The following is a 19,071-nucleotide window of genomic DNA, read 5'->3' on the forward strand; positions in this document are numbered from 1 at the left end:
TCAGCAGTCATATCAAATCAATCACCAAAACAGCCTTCTATCAGCTTAAGAACATATCCAGAGTGAGGGTTTTATGTCTCAAACAGACCAGGAGAAGTTGATTCATGCTTTCATCTCAAGTAGACTCGACTACTGTAACGGTCTTCTGACTGGACTCCCACAAAAAAGCATTAAACAGCTGCAGCTCATTCAGAACGCTGCAGCTCGAGTTTTAACCAGAACAAAGAGATCAGAGCACATTACTCCAGTTCTACAGTCTTTACACTGGCTCCCAGTCAGCTATAGAATAGATTTTAAAGTTCTGCTACTGGTCTACAAATCACTGAATGGTTTAGGTCCAGAATACATGAATGACATGTTAGTAGAATATAAACCCAGTAGAGCTCTGAGATCTACTGACTCAGGTCAGATAGTTGAGCCCAGAGTTCAAACTAAACATGGTGAAGCAGCTTTTAGCTGTTATGCTGCACACAACTGGAACAAACTACCAGCAGAACTGAAATCAGCCCCAACAGTGAACACTTTTAAATCCAGGTTAAAAACATTTCTCTTCTCCTGTGCTTATGATTGAGCTCTTTTAAAGCACTTTACATTTTAATCTTTCATTTGCACTCTTTGTCCTTGTAATGATTTTAAAGCTAATTTATTATTTTATGCTGCAATCATTTTATTTATGTCTTGCTATTTTTCTGTACTTTGTTTTTATTATTATGGGGGGGTGGGGGTGGGGGTTAATTGTATGTTTTAAGTTTCTCAAATTACATGTTTTTCTGTTTTATGTAAAGCACATTGAGTTGCCATTGTGTATGAAATGCGCTATACAAATAAAACTGCCTTGCCTTGCCTTGCCTATGTATGACACACAGACAATGGATACATATGAAGTTATCATCTTAAAAAGTTCAGTTACATTGTTATTTATACTTTAGCATGAAATTGCTTAATGAGGGGGAAATGTTGTAACCTTCAGACTTGATGAATTGGAGACTGGACATGTTCACAAATCTGAATTCAAAGATAGATGTCGTTCCAGTCTGCTACAGTGAACAAATAAACGTAGCAGTAAAATATACGGATGTATTAAGCATGTGTATATTAGGCTCCAGATAGTTGAGATATTTAGCCTTTTTCTATTTTTAATGCCGGGAACACACCAAAGAACGGCCTGCGGTGAGTTACCATGCAATCTCTATGTGAACTTCGGCGGCACTTCTTTTTGGTTTCTAGGACAAGGTCATTGACAGTTAGCATGAATGACAGAAATGTGTCTCAGTGTTCACAGATGACACTTTTTTTTAGGGAATCTATGCAGGAAGATGCAGAACAAAACAGGATGGAACTGTTAGGAATATCAATGAGCCATAAATCCCATCAAAGCACAATCTGCTGCAGCGCTTACAGAGGAATGCAGAGTATTTCCACAGGTTCAGCTGCCATGTCAAAAGGCATCTCGCCATGTTCGTGCTGATCGTGTTCTCAGCCACAAGGTTAAATCAGATGAGTCCAGATTTCTGTGAATGTTTTCCCAACAATCTGAATTCAATACTGAAACAGGTCGCAAACAAACCCCCAGCTTAGTCATATTATCTTAACCACCAGCAGAAGTAAACTACCTTCTTCACACATTAAAGTCCCTCCACTCAAAAATGACAGTTTCTTATTGTTACTGCAGTTGGATGTTGCTGTCTTCATGGTGCAGAATGATGTATGTGCAGAGTTTGTTTGAACAAAGTTCAACACGCAAACACCTAAAAGCATGATATGTAACATCAAACTGAAAGCCTCCAGTGCACATATACTGAGAATGGACTTAACTGTGGATTAGGAGTCATCTCGTACCCAGCAGAAAACTTGTTCAATAAACAGTATTTGCATATTCATAGATTCTGGATTTTCAATGAAGTAAATGAACCTCCAGGCAGTTCCAAGCAACTGGAAGTGACAACAAGCTTGCTTTATCCACTGAAGATACTGCCTTTATAACTAGTATGGAATCAGAGGTGTACAGGGATGAGAAAAACATCAAGACAACACACAACACTTACCTTACCTCACTGTGTTGAACCCTCAACAGCAGCTCATAGCCTTTATGGGAGAGATTCTTGAGACAATATCTCTCTCTCTCTCTCTCTCTCTCTCTCTCTCTCTCTCTCTCTCTCTCTCTACATATATATATTTATTTATTTTGTATGTGCCTATATTTGTATCTTCTTATTTATTTATTTTTCCTTCTCTTGTTAATTGTTAATGCTGAAATCGCTGTATTATTTATTAATGTATTTACTTTTTTTGTGTCCAAACACAAGCCTCAGCTTTCTCTCCATTACAATGAAAAGCTGAGAAGGATTTAATGACAAAACACTAACAAACAAATAGACTTTCTTTAAGTCTTTAAGTTATAAAAAAAAAGAAGGAAAAAAAAAGATAATTGATAGCCAACTTCATTTAAAAAAATGATGTCCCAATGATGTAAAAATATAAGCAGTGGTTCTGAAGCTGAAGAACATATGCTTGGGGCTGGGTTTGCACTGCCAACATTATGTTGCGTAGACCTGCACATTATCACCACACTGTTATGGCCAAGTGCTGATTTACAGCAACATTTCTGTCTTATAAAAAACAGAGGCGCCTGAAGCAATAAAAATGATGTTGAAAATTGTAATTAAGCTACATCAATGAGGAAAACAGATAAAACATCATACCAGGCTATTAATGTGGTCCATATTTAGATAAACAACTGCTTTTGTGTGTATGGGTAGTTGCAGGATGTGCACACATGAGCGTCTGCATAGCTGAGATGTACTAACCACACGCACACTCACACACACACACGTACGCATATGTGGGACTTTTAGTAAATAATCACTTGAATGTATGTGTGTTTCCACGCCCCACACACACACAATCACACACACACACACACATCTAAATGCTCACCGTCACTGCGAATGTCTATCCAGGCAGACAGTATTTGTCTGGTACTGTTGAGGAGGGTCTGGCAGCGGTACCGGCCTGAGTACCCCCCTTGGACTGTGCTGACCTCCATGACTCGACCTCCCACTAGCATCCTATACTGCAGACCTCGACCCAGACCAGGAAACTGGGTTTGGGCTTGACCTGAAATCTCCCTCATGGTCTGGTTGTTGAAGTCCCAGCGCACTGGAAGCTTGTGGTTAGGAATCACAGGGCAACCTGTTTAAAGACATAAGCTGACCTTATTATGTCCTGCTGATGGCTTGATGTGAGAGAAGCTTAATGATGGATGGAATATTAATGGTTGAAGAAAAAAGTCTAAATATTCCCACACTCTCCTCTTCACTGCATGTGTGTATTAACTTCAAAGAGTTTTAGGAGGAGGTTAATAATATTTCTTTTTTAAACATTTTCTTACAACCTAATGATTATTTCACTTTTACGTCTCTGAGATTTCTGCTTCTGTGTGAATGTAAGGACACACAGGCTGTGTATGTGTGTGTGTGTGTGAGTGTGTACCTATGCGTAGAGTGTCTCCACGTTTGATGATGACACTTGCTCCACGACGTGATGCCATGAGGACCCTTCTCCTGCTCAGCTCTTGTGAGATGGGAAGAGCCTTGCCTCCTCCAGCTGGGTATGGAGCTGTATACATACACACAAACACACATCCACAACGTAGCTCCACTAGACATGATCAAGGTGTAATTACATGAGGGTGCGTTGTGAACCCACCGTAGACCTGGATCACAGTAGAGGCGGTGGACTTTCCAATGAGGTTAGTGGCGGTGCAGAAGAAGGTTCCCCTGTCCTGCAGAGTAACGTTCCTTATCCACAGTGAGCCAGAGGGCAGGGTGTAAGCTCCCAAATCCAACGGCCGATCCTTCCTGTGCCACATCACTGTGGGCTGAGGAAAACCTAACAGGCAGAGAGACAGAGAATTTTTGTGAGAAGATGGCATGAAGCCATCAGGAAACAGGGAGAGAGAGAGAGGGGAATGAGTTGCAGCAAAGGTGCCTTGCTGAAATCAAACCAGGGACACGCTGCCATCATAGGGCTGTTTCCACTGCAGGAACTTAGGGGTCATTTTACGGGGCCTGGAATTGTCTCCATAGCAGGAACCGGCCATGAAGGACAATCTCCGGGAACTTTTACTGGGGCAAAATGAGTCCTTGGGGTAGGTACTCTGTGCAGCCCTGAAAAATTCCTGGGTAGTGCTTGAGGTTGACAAAGTGCTGATTGGGTATACTCAAAGCAGGATGTGCTTTTGGTGCGTCGCCTCGGTGACGTCACGATCAAATCTGTCGCATAATGATTATATGATGATTGCAGAATAATTACGTCACCTTCAGAGTCTATCAAGGTCCTACTCTGCAATGGAGACACAACGACTGACAGGACAGAGTGAGAGGATGTTCCTGCCTTCTACTGTTGGCTGATGAACAATCTGCTAACAGTAACCACTGTGCTACCAAGGCACTCCAATATATATGTATATATTTTTTAATACTAGTGCTATTTTCTTATGAACTGGAGCTTTAATGCAGCCTTGACTGCTATGACAACTCATTTGCAAATGCTAATAAACTCAAAGATATGCTGACTCTCTTGGTCCAGGGCTGCTTTAAATAGTCTGGGCTAAATTAAAGAAGATAGATAGTTAAATAATAAATAGTTTTAATTTTTGAAAACAATCACACATACAGGAGGCCTACATAATGACAGCAGATAGTATGCCCCATCATTTATAATCTTTTTTAGGAAAAGGTAAAGAAAAACTAAGACAGCAGACTCAAATCCAATTAAATTATACATTAAATTACTTCAACTTGGAAAACAAGGTGTATAAAAAGAAAATACATGATTAATCATTTTGAAAGATCTAATAAAATGATGGTGACACAAGAGAAACAGAGGACAGAGAACAGGACTTGCATGGTAAATATCAAAAGAGTGAAAAAAGATTGATGTGAGGAAAGCATATCATAGAAAGAGAGACAAGAGACTGCAACCAAATCAGCATGAGAACAATAGAAGAAGTAAGTTAAATGGAAGTGGAGGCACAGTAAGCCAGACCTGAAGCTGGCATTGATTTCTGGGATGAGTCTGAGCTGTGTGGAAGCAAAGTTGGCTGAACTTCATACAACTACTGTGCAGTTCCAAAGAGAGACATGAAAATGTGAAACTATACAAGACGGACTGATGTGTGTGCATACTTTATAGTGGTAATATTTTACAGAAGTTGACAGTGGTGTAGAGAGTAAAGCACACTTTGTTGGACTCAGACCATATGCAGCTTTCACTGCCGCTGTGCTGACTTTTGAAATATTAATACATGCACAGGCACAGATTTACATATGTCAAACATCACAGCTCCCAAGGGGTGAATCAAAGTTCTTTTCAGTATTTAAGGCAAAGACATGTAGCTATCCATCACTCCAACCTTCTCTATTCTGACTGTTAACGGATACCATTAAACTAGAAGGAACAATGCCAAATGTTCCACTAAAAACTAAACAAAAACAGCTGATTTTCTTACTTATGGTGGAAATTAGAATCATAAATGAACTTAAATCACTTTTCCATGTCTTAACTCTCACATACTGTTCATATTTGGGCTTTTCACAGTCTCCCTTCATAATTAGTCTGTATACATAATGTCAAAACCGCAAGTCATTAATGAACATCTATCCAGTCATTAATAAATTGGTGATTAATCCTTAAGTCTTCAAGGAGCAGACATAGTGTAAGTGTAAATGATATATACAATCACACTATAAAATGGTCCATCCTTTTTACAATATTGTCAAAATATCGATATCTAGTTATTTGGTCAAAAATATTGTGATATTTGATTCTGCCCATATCGCCCAGTCCTACTGGTGGTTGCTGTATTTTTTAATAAACATGAGCGAGACACTCAACAAAAAGTGTATCAGATGCACAGAAGATTTTTTATAAAGTTGAAACATTTCTTTTTTGTTTTGTTTTGTATCTTCTGAGTCAAATTAGACCCTGAACAATAAGTGTTAAAATGTTCGTTCTGTGCATGGGGGATATATGAATGTTAAGGTTAAGGAGCTTGTAGGGGTTGGAATGACAGAAGTGTAACCTCTGAAAGCAGTTCAAGTATCAGCTGTGTAAATATGAGCAGGAGTTGAACTGCTAGTTTATGTGTAAGTATTCATAGTATTTAAAGTGTCAGCTAACGTGTAAGCATCCAACCAGTCTAACACCAGCTGTACAGATGTAAACAGTTTACATGTCAACAAATGTACAGTATATGTGTACCAGACACAGACTGCAGACAGATAAAGCACAGTGGAGATGCTGGATGAAAGAAGAGACACTTCCATCCATAGTTCAACTAAAACTGAAACTGTGGTCGAAATCTAAAAACTGACAGATTTGACTACTCGTTGCTTTTGCCTGCCCACCTACCTGACCTCAGTAACATAATATTAATAATACAGGAAGATGAGATACAGTCAAAAATAGTAATATGGATCTCAGGATTATTAGGAACTAAAATGTAAACAGTCAAGCTGCTTAAGGAGAACGATTCACTGTTTCTTACCTTACCTTACATAGGTTCACACAATCTAGTAGCATTCAATGCATTCTGCACATACACACTTGGAGTTTAAATGTATATAATAGCCATTAAATGAATTATTCCTTGGTGCTTTGAAAATCACTTTTAAACTATAGGCTTGAACCCATTTTTTTCCATTACAGACCAGAATTTTAAGTCAGATGGACATACAGTAGAAACCTGTTCTTCCTATAGAAGGATGCTTTTACTGGTTCTGTCTCATGGTGAGTGCCTCTGGCAGAATGGAAAACTTCAAACCAGGCAATGTAATTCTTGCTGATAAAGCATTTCTCATGAGAGATATTCCACCCCAGGGGATTTCAGTGAAAATCCCATCGTTTGATCACCATGAAAGGCTAACAGCAAGTGAAATTAAAGCTTCTAGAAATATTGCAACGACTAGGGTTCACATAGAATGGGCCAAGGCTCTTACATACGACAAAGACAAGCAGCAATTCATCACATTTGAGCCGCAACCAGAGTATCTTTGGTATTTTTGTCTGATAATTGACAAGTGTTTAATAAATAATCAAACATTTTCCTGATTACCTTTCTGTCAATTGATGAATCGGATACCTGCTTCAGCTGTTAATTCCTTTAATATATCATTTAGCATTTACACTCTAAATTGTAATAGTTGTCCTGACTTAACATAAAATAGTTAACTTTATTCGTTATCAAAAATCTGTACTTTTTACTAGAAGCAATGGCGTTACTGTGCCAGTCGGGAGGCAGCAACACATGAAACTGTGTCCAGTCTGCCAATTACTTAAACTCCTGCGCAAGTGTACTACACTAAATAAGCATTTGTTAATACAACATAGGATACCTATTCCACTTAAGATTCTTTTAAGGCCGTCGGTTTGCATCCTTTTTAATATTAAGGTTAACTAATCAGAATTTACAGTGTACCTGTAAATAATTACAGGTTGATATTCTAATTGAATATAGTTAGATAAACCTGGTGGTTTTCAATAATACTCTCTATTGTAACATAGCAGGCATTACCATGAACACACATAATACCAATTCTGACAGATTTTTTAAAGAGATGAGTAAAATCAATGTGTCTTACAGTTCACATATTAAATTGTACCAGAGTACCAGAACTTTAGAACTTACAACAATACTGTAAATTAGAGGTTGACACAACAATGGATGAATGGTATGTGTTCCATTCAGTGCCCAAATACGTCCACCTGAACACTGAGTAACTATGACATTTATTTAGGCTGTAAATACCTCGATCCTCATGAAGACCCAGTGTTGCAAATTGCTTTCTGGAAGGACCATTTCCTTTTGCCGCACTTTACCTTAATGATGTCAGTGGGTCTGACTAATCCATCAGGAGAGGCACCCGGGATACCTGATCTCGTTAGCAAAAGACCTCACTTTGTTACATTCATTCCTCTGACCTCTTCAAAAACTGTTATTGCCTCAGCTTCATTAGTGATGGCCCACTCCATCCAATCTATGCTTCTCAATAACCCCTTATAACAAGGGCAGGGGTGACTTCTTTGGCCTTTGAAATGATGCCAAAATTGCTGGCTGTCAGTTGCTCCTGTTCCTGCCTGGATTGTGAGGATGTTATTTATGTTTAGACTAGCAACACGATATTAATAGGTACGTTTCTGTAGGTGGTCTCGCTGAATCTATGGTTCAGGTTAATGTAGGAAAGGCCATTGAACTCACACCTGAATTTTACTTGAAAAACTGAAAAAATGTTCTAGCTTAGGTGTAACTGAAATTTGACTGATGGCTGAGGTGTATGTCTGGGTTTTTTCCAGTGGCACTCTAGCCCTTTTTGACTCAAGGAAGTTTGGCGTGTGTGAATGTGTGAGTGAATGTTAGTTTCCTCCTGATGAGCAGGGTAACACCCTGTGTGGTAGCTCCTGTCATCAGTGTATGAATGTGTGTGAATGGGTGAATGTGATATGTAGTGTAAAAGTGCTTAGAGTGGTCATAAAGACTAGAAATGTGCTATATAAGTACAGTCCATTTACCATTGAAAAGTGTCTGACATGCGTTCTCCATTAGGGGTTAAGAAAACAGAGAGGTTTCTTCTCCTCTCTTAAAGCTCCTGAGTATCTAGGATTGGGCCTGTGACCCAGGACAGCATGGGAGGAAACAAGAAACTACACAATAAATGAAAGTATCATCTTGTACCGCTCTTGGTGCCTGCATTTCTCCTTCTATCTTCTATCAACCCCTGTTGTCACCTTCCGTTCAAATGAGATGTTTATTTTTAGTCTGGTCTTTCTCAGCCTTACAGACTGCTAACACAAACGCACGCACGCACGCACGCACGCACGCACGCACACGCATGCTCACACACACACACACACACACACACACACATACAGAGATAAAAATATTACTGGTAAACTCTAGTAAAACAAATTATTTTGAGTTTGATACTAAAGGCAACTGCAATGAGAGCCTAATATGATGTCAGGCCAGTGTATGTGTGTGTGTGTGTGGTCTGGGCTACTACTAGAACCAGCTCATTGGGGACAAAAGCCATGTTCCCAATTTGGAAAAAGTTGATTTAGTAGTGTTGGTGGTTAGAGGAAGTGTCCAGTAAATGAATGTGACTCCAAAAGTGATCATGATCTGATGTGTGTATGTGTGTGACAAAGTCGGACAGAGAGACAGAACAGAGGAACAAAGGGAAGAAGAATTATTATTAATTAGTTATTTATTCAAATGCTCAAACTAGTAAAACCAAATCATTAAAACATCACTGACAGCTGCTTTTGTAAATATAAGGATTAAAGGAATAGTTCAACATTTGGAAAAATACTTCTTTTTTTTTAACTTTCTGCCTGAGAGTGAGATGAGTATGATGGCAAAACTAAGCTGGTGGAGGTGGGGTAATATTTCGAGAACATTTTCAATCTCATGTCTGTGTCTTAATTAAAGAGTTGGTTAGCTGTGCATAGCATAAAACTAGAAGCAGGGGGAAACACAACATAAGAAAAAAAAAAGGTTGTCAACGCCTGTAAAGCGCTCTAATTAACACACTAACATAAGTGAATATAAAAAACAACAATATGTGGATTTAGAGAGACCTACATGCTGCAACAATTACTTGGTGAGCAACAGTTTCCTGGAAGCCCGTGGTCACAGTGAGATTGCCAGGTAGCATCCAGCATGAACAGAGAAAATGTGCTCACTGAACGTCTCTGGCTTCAAAAGTTGTTGTTTTTCTTTTCATTTGGGGCGAACCGGCTCTTAAAGGAAAAAGTATTTATTGTTCTACACATTGCGGCACACTTCCACAGGGTTGTGTAAAGGTGTGTTTGTTTGTATCCACTGTGAAACATTGTATTCCTTTCATTTATCGGCTTTCTTGTTTCCACAGCTCGCTCTCTTCATTCCATCTCTCGTTTTTTTCTTTTGTCTTTTTTAAAATGAGTGGTGAAGTCATCAGGAAAGGCTAACTTTTTACTTTTTACATTTAACATGATCAAACAAAGAGAAATATCCCCCCTACTTCCCCCATAGCATGGTTTAACCCTTACACACTGTACATATTCTGACTCTACACCAATGTACATTCATACATTCCCCATCAGTTATTAATACATGTTTGATTTATCCTTTTGTTTCTTCTGTTAAATTTACAATCACTATTTTATGGTCCAGGTGAACATTTTATAGAATTAGAATGCTAATTTTTGTTTTTTTATACATAGCTCAAACGTATACATTTACATATATAAAATGTGTATCAACTGCATAAATAAAATTTAAAAAAGCATTTTATTTCCAATTTTGTATACTGTGGGTCACATGAGGAAAGTCCGGCTAAAAGAAATATGTATATGGTGTTTTTACAGCTCTCAAATGTAAGAAAAGGCTCCAATTTGACCCTGAACAGAATGTAAGGGTTAACAGCTCTGAGCAGTACACTGTGATTGTCCACTATAGAGTGATGTTCTGGTTCAACTTACTGTGCATGGAGCTGAAGTAATGCAGTGTGACTTACCAGTGACGGGGCAGTCCAGAGTAAGGTTGGCACCTGGGTGAACGCTGACATGCCCCCCCACCACGGCTCTCACACTGTGGCCCAACACAATCTTGTCATTCTCCCGTGACACTGCGATGACCGGCGGCGCTGAGGATCAGCAAAAACATCAACAGGTACACACACACACACACACATTGTGTATTAGCTACTCATGCAATGATACATGTGAAAATGTAATCTCCTCTGTTGTCCTATGCACTCTGTAGCACATATCATTACTGATGAGTGTACAATCTTGCTGATACATGTATAGTATATGTACATGTGTATAATACGTGTATAGTGCTGAAAATCCTTTACAGCTCCTGTATACTGTATATAATAATATATAATATACAGTACTATGCAAAAGTCTTGGGCCACCACTAGCTTTGTGTTTTCAGTCATTCTATAATTACCATACATTGATTTTCTTCTCTTCGACCTCCCTGGCACTAAACACATGTTGAACTCTTTTGGGGCGACTGTCCTAAAGCTGATTGTAGGTGATTGAGAGTGGCTTTACTGATGCTAAATTATGATTTTATGTCTATCAAATTATGATCTTTGGCATTTTGAATGGAATGATGTGATTGAAAGTTGGTCTTATACACATATTAGCAAGCTTCCAATGAGTTCAACAACATGTGTATGTAATGCTCAAACCTTTTTCATAGCAGTCATTTTGACATGAAATAGTTGGACAAACACAGATGTTAAAGGTTGAATATGGAGAATGAGCAGAACACCGCCATCTAGTGTCTCAAGATTGTAGTCGCAACAACCAAAAATAATTCCAGCAGTCGGGTTGCCAGGTTCGTTCCCGAGTGTGTCAATCGATCAGCCTGTGCCATGTCAAGTGATGAATCATACAGGGTAACGACTAATTTCGACCAATTAATTTTACAACAGTATTTAACGTTAGCCAGTCTTCAACTGGAAGTCTTTCTTTGAGTGGTGTGTAATCGATTAGCTAGCTGGCTCCCAACTCAAAATGATTGTTTGTTTCTGTAGCCTGATCCGCGTGAGCAGACCAGTCAGTAAACTACACGATAACCCATAATGCATTTCGTTCCTACCCAAGCTGAAATCAGCAGGCTGAAGCGGATTTTATTTTAGCTGTAACTCTGTAAATATACCACTTTATCCACATGTCTAACCTTTTTAGTTGAGAAAGTAGCTCTTTAGATCCACAATGTGACGCTAATTTGTCCAAATAACACCTGCTTAAAGTTTTGTTCCTGCGAATTCGGAGCCACTCAAGTTAGCCGTAGCGAGTAACGCACTTCCGGTCATTTTCACAAAATAAAACACCCGTTGCCTTTTATTATTAAGAAAACCATAACGATAGAGTTGGTGCTTTTATTTTGAAAACAGGAAGCGAACATACCCTCGCTGTAACTAACTTGAAACCACCGAGGTACATTACATTGTAACGGCAGTGGGAGTAGCAGTTAAACCTGTTGGTCCCCCAATTAGGAGACCTTGAGACTCTCCGCAGCAAAAGGCATAAAACGCTGCCCTAATTATGTAGCAATACAGTCATACTGCACATCAAATTAAATAATAGAAACTCCGCTATAAGCACGTCATTTTTACACACACCAAACACAACTCAAACACCAAGCATATTAATGATCAAATATCAAAATCAGAATAGCCTCAGAAAGTCAACCTACTCTCCACATTTCCATTGCTACCGTTTTGATACTTCATGGTACACAAACAAATAGCATCTCATATGAAAGCTAAGACCCTGGTGATTTCAACAGTACCACTATTACTGCGCTAAAAACTCAGTGAACCAGCAGCCAAAGAATACAAAGGTAAACAACCACTTATTTACAGCGACTAACAGATATTCTGTCTTACCTTTGAAGTTTTGTGATGAAAAGTTGTACTTGAGAGCAAAAAACGCTGGTTTTAGTGAGTCCAACACGGCTCTGCTTGTTTACAACTCCATTTCACCCAGTGCCAGCCTACAGTAGCTGCGCAGAAACAACAGACAACCCTGGCAACCCGCAATTCCGGCCGCTAATTGGCTGGTACAATGTACACAGAACGTGTCAGAAGGTCATTGTCGAACCCGTCAAAAATTTTTAAAAATATTAATTCAGACTGCATTTTTTTTTTTTAAATGGAAAAGCAATATTTTCATTTTGTACCCCTCATAACGCCCCATGGGTGTATTATTTAAAAAATATATAGCTTTTAATAAATATTCTACATATTCAACCTTTAACAATGACATTTATTAGGGTTCCATTCCATTTAGGTTTAAGAGAGCCACGTTCCTGCTATTACTCAAGTGTAAGGGAACGTCTGAATACTTACACACTTTAGTCTATAGAAGCTGTTTTTTTAACACTGCATACACATTTCCTGTATTTTCTGGTATGATTTTTATAAAGAGACTGACAAATAATTATATATGGTTATAATATATATATGATAGCATTGCTAAAACAACAAATCTAATGGTGGCTTACGACTTCTGTACAGTACTGTATATTTAAAATAATATATAATGAATAACACAGCTGAAAACAGCAATAGCAATCAGTGTCTATCAAACCTCATTATATACCTGATGAATGCTGGCTACATTGAAATATTGCAATTTAATACTCAAACATTACAGTGAGCAAGACAAAAAAATCTTTCAAAAAAGTTGTGTTTCATAATGATGTATGTCTCTCAGTGTGGATTCATAGTTTTGATCAAATGGAAGTGTATCATTTCTGAGAAGCAGATGAGTGACAGATGTGTGGATCACCAATAAAAGCATTTATTGCATGACATGATGTAATATAATACACATGAACTTAAAGCTGGGGTAAATGTATGTTATTCTAAATGTAGAACATTAAAGAATACAGTCTAGACCTGCTGTATATGTAAAGTGCCTTGAGATGAGTTTTGTTGTGATTTGGCTCTATATAAATAAAAATTGATCGATAGATTAATTGATTGAACATTGACACCATTATTAGAGTTGATATTATAGGAATAAAAAGGCTCACCTGCCACCTGGAGCTGAGACGTCTCAGAGTCTAAACCATGTATGTTAACAGCTGTGCACTTGTACTGGCCTGTGTCAGACTCTGTGGGCTGCACGATGTGGAGTTCTCCTGAGGTATCCCATGATACCCTGCACACACACACACACATACACACACAGAGGAAACATGTATTATCAGAACCTAAAACCTAAAATGCTGCTTAGATCACACTTTTGAATAAGAGAAAGAATAAAGTGTTTGGGATGTTTAGACGTACTGTAATGAAATGATCAGTATTACAAGGTTTAGTTATTGATTGCAAAATGTTCAACCACACACTTTTCTTTTCTTAGTACACTAGATTGTAGACTCATCAATCAATGTAATTACTCGCTATATGAATAGGGGTGAAAAGTTAGGAGGATTCTAAGGGCCTGTGACTGACAGGGGCCCTAAAAATGTTTCAACATTAGTTCATTTTTTAAAATCAACATATCACCATTAATAGACATTAATAGAATATTTAATATACAATTAAACTGACACTTTATTTTAATGCAAACTGTTGCCTGCATGTCCCCACAGTGTTCTATTATCACAGCTCAGTGTCAGTAGATAGTGTACAGTTAGTATTGGACTATAAGAGTTGAAGTCATCACAGGTAGAGGTGTGCTTCCAGAAATTGTGCATGGTTAGTGTGACCAATGTGATATCTTTTCATGAGGCCCAATGCACATACACTCAGATTGATCTGGACTGTTAAAGCTATGCTCTGCTTTATAGATTGCTTTACTTTAACCTTCACAGGGCAAAGCCAACACACTAACAGCGTGCTCTTAATAATGCTCAACACAAATGCTGAATGGATATTTTAGTTTATTTACTCAACTTCACTCGCTTGTGATCAATTTCTTTTCATCCAGAATTTTTTTTACTCTATTTAGATAAGATAAGAAAAGATAAAATAAGAAAAAAAGACCTGTTCCAAACCTTTCCTTTGCTGCTTTCCTATAATCTTTTGTATAGAGAGACACAGAGAGGATATGTGTGGATGTGTCTGGACAGGACTTAAACTGACTTCAACTTCAGCTTGAACAAAATACTGTAATTTGCAGCCAGCAGCATTACTTTAGAGGTGTGGTCCAATTACCAAATGTCACTAAAATAGACAGAAAATTGCTGCTTTTGAAGCAGAAGCAGCTCATTTTGTGTCACTCACTCACTGATGATTGCTGTCACTTTGCTTTAAATTGCTGGCTGCAGCTTATGTATTTTGCAGCTCGGCAGGTCACTCATTCTCACTCAGTCGGTGCTTTATAAAAGAGCACAATAGAGAGTTTTTAAATTCTCAAATCAAACGTCTGGCTGTGTAGCCGATATCAAAATTGGTCCTTGGTGACCGCTTGGGATGTCTTTGTCAAAAAATGGCCTTGGCTTCTCTTCCAAAGAAGTTTGGCTTGTTTATAATATGTCTGCTCGTCTGTCTGATTGTGTTTCTTGATTGAAGTCAAAGCTCTCAGCAACTTAATGAGTACATTAATATAATTAGAAATGGCCAAAACTACAAAAATAAGACCAAATAATAATCATTGGCTGATAATAATAATTTTCAATACATTTAAACAACCCTGTAAGCTTGACATTGTGTGTGATGCTACCTGTCTGAATACAGAAGATGTGTTCCTGTGCTGCCACATCTAAAAGGCTAGGAAGTGCTGCCAAAGCTGTGGAGTTGAATATATAGGACATTTGGTCCAAGGTGGGAACATGTACATATACAGTAAACCATTAGTGCATTGAAAACATGCTATCACATTCCCTGGAAAAGCAGCAGCACGTCTCTGTAGAGGAGCTTAGGTGTAGTATGGAAATCATACTGTACCTGTAACATAAAACCAACTGAGGATAGAGATTCAGTGTATAGGTTAACCCATACATACTGTTTACAGTCCAATTTGACCAATTTTTTTACATTTGAGAGCTGCAAAAACACCATAAACACATGTATTTTAGACAGGAAATAAAATGCATCATTTAAGAAAAAAATAAAAAGTGCAGCTGATACACATTTTTGTATACGGGTCAATGAGGTTTTTTTTGTGTCCATGTGGGTTAAAATGTGAAAATAAACGTATGAATAATTTACACACATTCTTTTTTTGTGGACTCAGCATCAAATTTCTGTTTTTAATCCATTTTGAGAGAATATATTAGAGGATTATGGCAAAAATGTCTAAGTGGTGTAACCATAAAAACATTCAACTTGCTTAAAAACAGTAAATAGTCAATAAAACACCATATCAAGTAGTTTGGCATGATCTTACATTATAACTTTTATATTAAATAAAGCTAATGGAATACAATTGTTCTAAATATTACATTTAATCTTGAGAATCATGGAGATCAGATTTGTTTTAAATGAAGTCATTATTAGTATAAGTCCACTTAAATACACTGTAGGTGATAAAATATTGAATATTTATCATTGTTTTGTGGTTACACCATTTGACATTTTCAGGAGCATTCAGTCTTACTTTTGGTAAAAAATGGTGCAAATGTCATTTCAAATGATCTTTACTGTTATTGCAAGTATACAACGAAACTCCATTTGAGCAGTCCAGAGCAGCATAATAAAATAAAGTAAGATATAAGATATATACACATAACACACATGAGCCAAGCACATCTCACCCATACCCATGACCGCATACACATTCATATCAATACCCATAAAACTTCAAATATGGTCTAAAATATAAATAAATAAATAAATGAGGGGTAAAGTGACATGACAGTAATCACAGTTCATTATTGAACTTTTAAAACTGTTGTTAAGAGATTTTTGAATTGCTCATCTTGCCAACCTTTATTTGTCACTGACCCGTAACATTCAAACATATTGCATTCATCATATTCTATAATGATGAATACAACATGTTTGAATGATGGGGAATTTATGAATGTGAATTGGTGAAGAGATGAATTATGAGTCAGATTGTGAACAGTATGTAAGGTTTAAACAGAAATACTATAGACTTAAAGATGAGTGTACAACATTGTATGTATTATATATGTAGAGGAGATAGTCAATACCTTTATTCTTATGTTTACACAAATATTTATGTAATGGGAAGCAATATAAGGACAAATAATAATAGTTGCTGTACTTTCTTTCCACAGTAATAGTGATGTGAACTGTTTACCCTTCAATGAAAGCAGCAGACGTCAGTAAATCTGATAACAGTTCTTTTAAAAGGTCAGCTCCAGCACAGTGTGTAGTAGAGAGCCAACTTCAGCTGTTATCAGACCACTCAGCAGCTACACGGCTTTGATAAAACGGGAGTGGAGGGCTAAACTGTTAGAACATTGTGTTGTACTCCACATCCACACGGGTCTTGTAAATGTCAATCAAATCTCCGTCTCTACCTTTGCTTTGAATTGGAAGTCTGTCTCCCTACCTTAACGATTCTCTCTTGTGGTCAGATTAAAAGAAGACTCTGACATTTTAGGAGGGAAATGTGTCATCATCAAATGAGCAGATCAATATTAATTTCATCTCTGTGCATCCATACAGATATTTCCAGGATGTGATTAGACCTGCTGGGCACCACAGAAGGGGAAACTGATCTCCATCAGAATCTAACGACTCCAAAGTTATCTTATTTACATGGTGTATCTTGTGCCTTTAATACATGTTAAAAAAAGAAAATGAGACATGGTGGTATCAGCTGGGAGCAGTGGCTGCAGGCAGGACCTCAGAAGACCTGTCCTCATGTTTGGGGAAGCCAGTACCTTACCCCTGTCTCCATTCTTTGTGTTTAGCTAGTCTAGACATTTCTGTCCTGAGTGCACAGATGAAACTGATATTGATCATTTTTATCTAACCTTGTCTCTCTCAAAATGCCAGACTGTACCTAAGGAAAACACAAGCCAGAGAAGATACAAGTTAAAAATCATTAAGGCCTCAATGTGCTTTAACCCTCTAGTTGTCCTCGAGTTAAGGAAGGAAGGGAGGAAGAAGGAAGGAAAGGAGGAAGAAAGAAGGAAAGGAGGGAGGGAGGAAAGAAGGACGGGAGGAAGGAAGGACGAAGGAGGGAAGAAAGAAGGAAAGGAAGGAGGGAAGGGAGGAAAGGAAAGATGGAAGGGAGGAAGAAGGAAGAAGAGGAGGGAGGGAGGAAGGAAGGGAGAAGGAAGGAAGAAGGAAGGAAGAGGGGAAGGAAGAAAGGGTGGGAAGGGAGGGAAGGAAAGAAGGAAGGGAGGAAGGAAAGGAAAGGAAGGAAAGACGGAGGAAATAAGGAAGGAAAGTAGGAGTGAGGTAGGTAAGAAGGAAGGAGGGAGGGAGGGAGAAAGGAAAAGAGGTAGGGAGGCAGGAAGGACAGAGGCAAGAAGGACGTAATAAAGGAAGGAAGGAAAGAAAGAAGGAGCGAAGGAAGAAGGGAAGGAAGGAGGGAAGGGAGGAAATGAAAGAAGGAAGGGAGGAAGGAAAGGAGGAAGAAAAGGAGGGAGGGAGGGAGGGAGGGAGAGAGGAAGGACGAAGGAGGGAAGGAAGAAGGGAAGGGAGGAAAGAAGGAAGGGAGGAAGGAAAGGAAGGAAGGACGGAGGAAATAAGGAAGGAAGGTAGGGGGGAGGTAGGTAAGAAGGAAGGAGGGAGGGAGGGAGAAAAGGGAGGAAAGGAGGAAGAGTCAAAACAGATGGGGGTCAGTTTGACCTGGGAGGAGGACACGAAGGCTAAAAACACATTAAATTGACTCTGACCACCTCTAAAGGCAAAGCTGTTTTACTACTTTTCTTTGCGGTTGTGGATAAAGGACGGCAGAGTGAGACCTCTCCTCCAGGGATGCTTCCCAGCCGGGTGTCACCTCCAGGAACTCTGACTTTGGCATGTCTTTGTAATGGTACAAATGGTGCACGCTTTCACACAGTCTCTCTTTCAACACATTTCTGCTGTTGCACTTGGTTGCACACAAGAAAAGTAGTGTAAACCCTGGTTGCTTTTGCAGTGACACAGACTGAGTTATATGCTGTTTCAGAGAACAAGGTGGGTCTTGCATTGTTACCCAGTGTTTACATTTATAAACTGGGCTGTGTTTAATTTAATTACAGCATGTCTTCTGTCTTACTGACACATAGAAGGACTGGTTGGTGTCTGGTTGTGATAAAGTTGCCATGTGTTCTTAATGGGAACAAGCAGATTACAGGGTACATACACATACACACTGGGCTAAGAGGTGGAGGGGTCATCTGGGGTCAAATAACTTTTTTATGAGCAATCTACTAACATGTAACTCCAGCTATGTTTCTGATAAATGCAGAATGTAATGTTAGACTGATGTAAGAGGGCAATATTTGTGTGGTTTCATATTGCTTTTTCTTCTTACATGCTCTCTTTTTTTCTTTCATCTTTTCCTGTTGTATTGTATGTTGTATAGTATTGTGGGTTTAAATAACTGTATTGTTGCCCAGCGCAATGGCTAATGGAGATCCTAATA

The 19,071-nt window shown here is 38.5% G+C and overlaps 1 protein-coding gene across 1 annotated transcript in view; it reads right to left on the reverse strand.

Moving 5' to 3' along the window:
• adamtsl3 (ADAMTS-like 3) overlaps positions 1 to 19,071 on the reverse strand; it is a gene marked incomplete at its 5' end in the record, with an annotated part of 289,382 nt that overhangs the window by 11,463 nt on the left and 258,848 nt on the right. Inside the window, 6 exons of the mRNA XM_053321975.1 lie at positions 2,938 to 3,081; positions 3,118 to 3,192; positions 3,493 to 3,606; positions 3,709 to 3,891; positions 10,560 to 10,688; positions 13,604 to 13,731. Of these exons, the coding sequence (XP_053177950.1) occupies positions 2,938 to 3,081; positions 3,118 to 3,192; positions 3,493 to 3,606; positions 3,709 to 3,891; positions 10,560 to 10,688; positions 13,604 to 13,731 (773 nt within the window). The remainder of the gene's footprint in view (positions 1 to 2,937; positions 3,082 to 3,117; positions 3,193 to 3,492; positions 3,607 to 3,708; positions 3,892 to 10,559; positions 10,689 to 13,603; positions 13,732 to 19,071) is intronic.

This window comes from Scomber japonicus, chromosome 1 (assembly GCF_027409825.1).
Source record: "Scomber japonicus isolate fScoJap1 chromosome 1, fScoJap1.pri, whole genome shotgun sequence".
NCBI classification, from domain to species: Eukaryota; Metazoa; Chordata; class Actinopteri; order Scombriformes; family Scombridae; genus Scomber; species Scomber japonicus.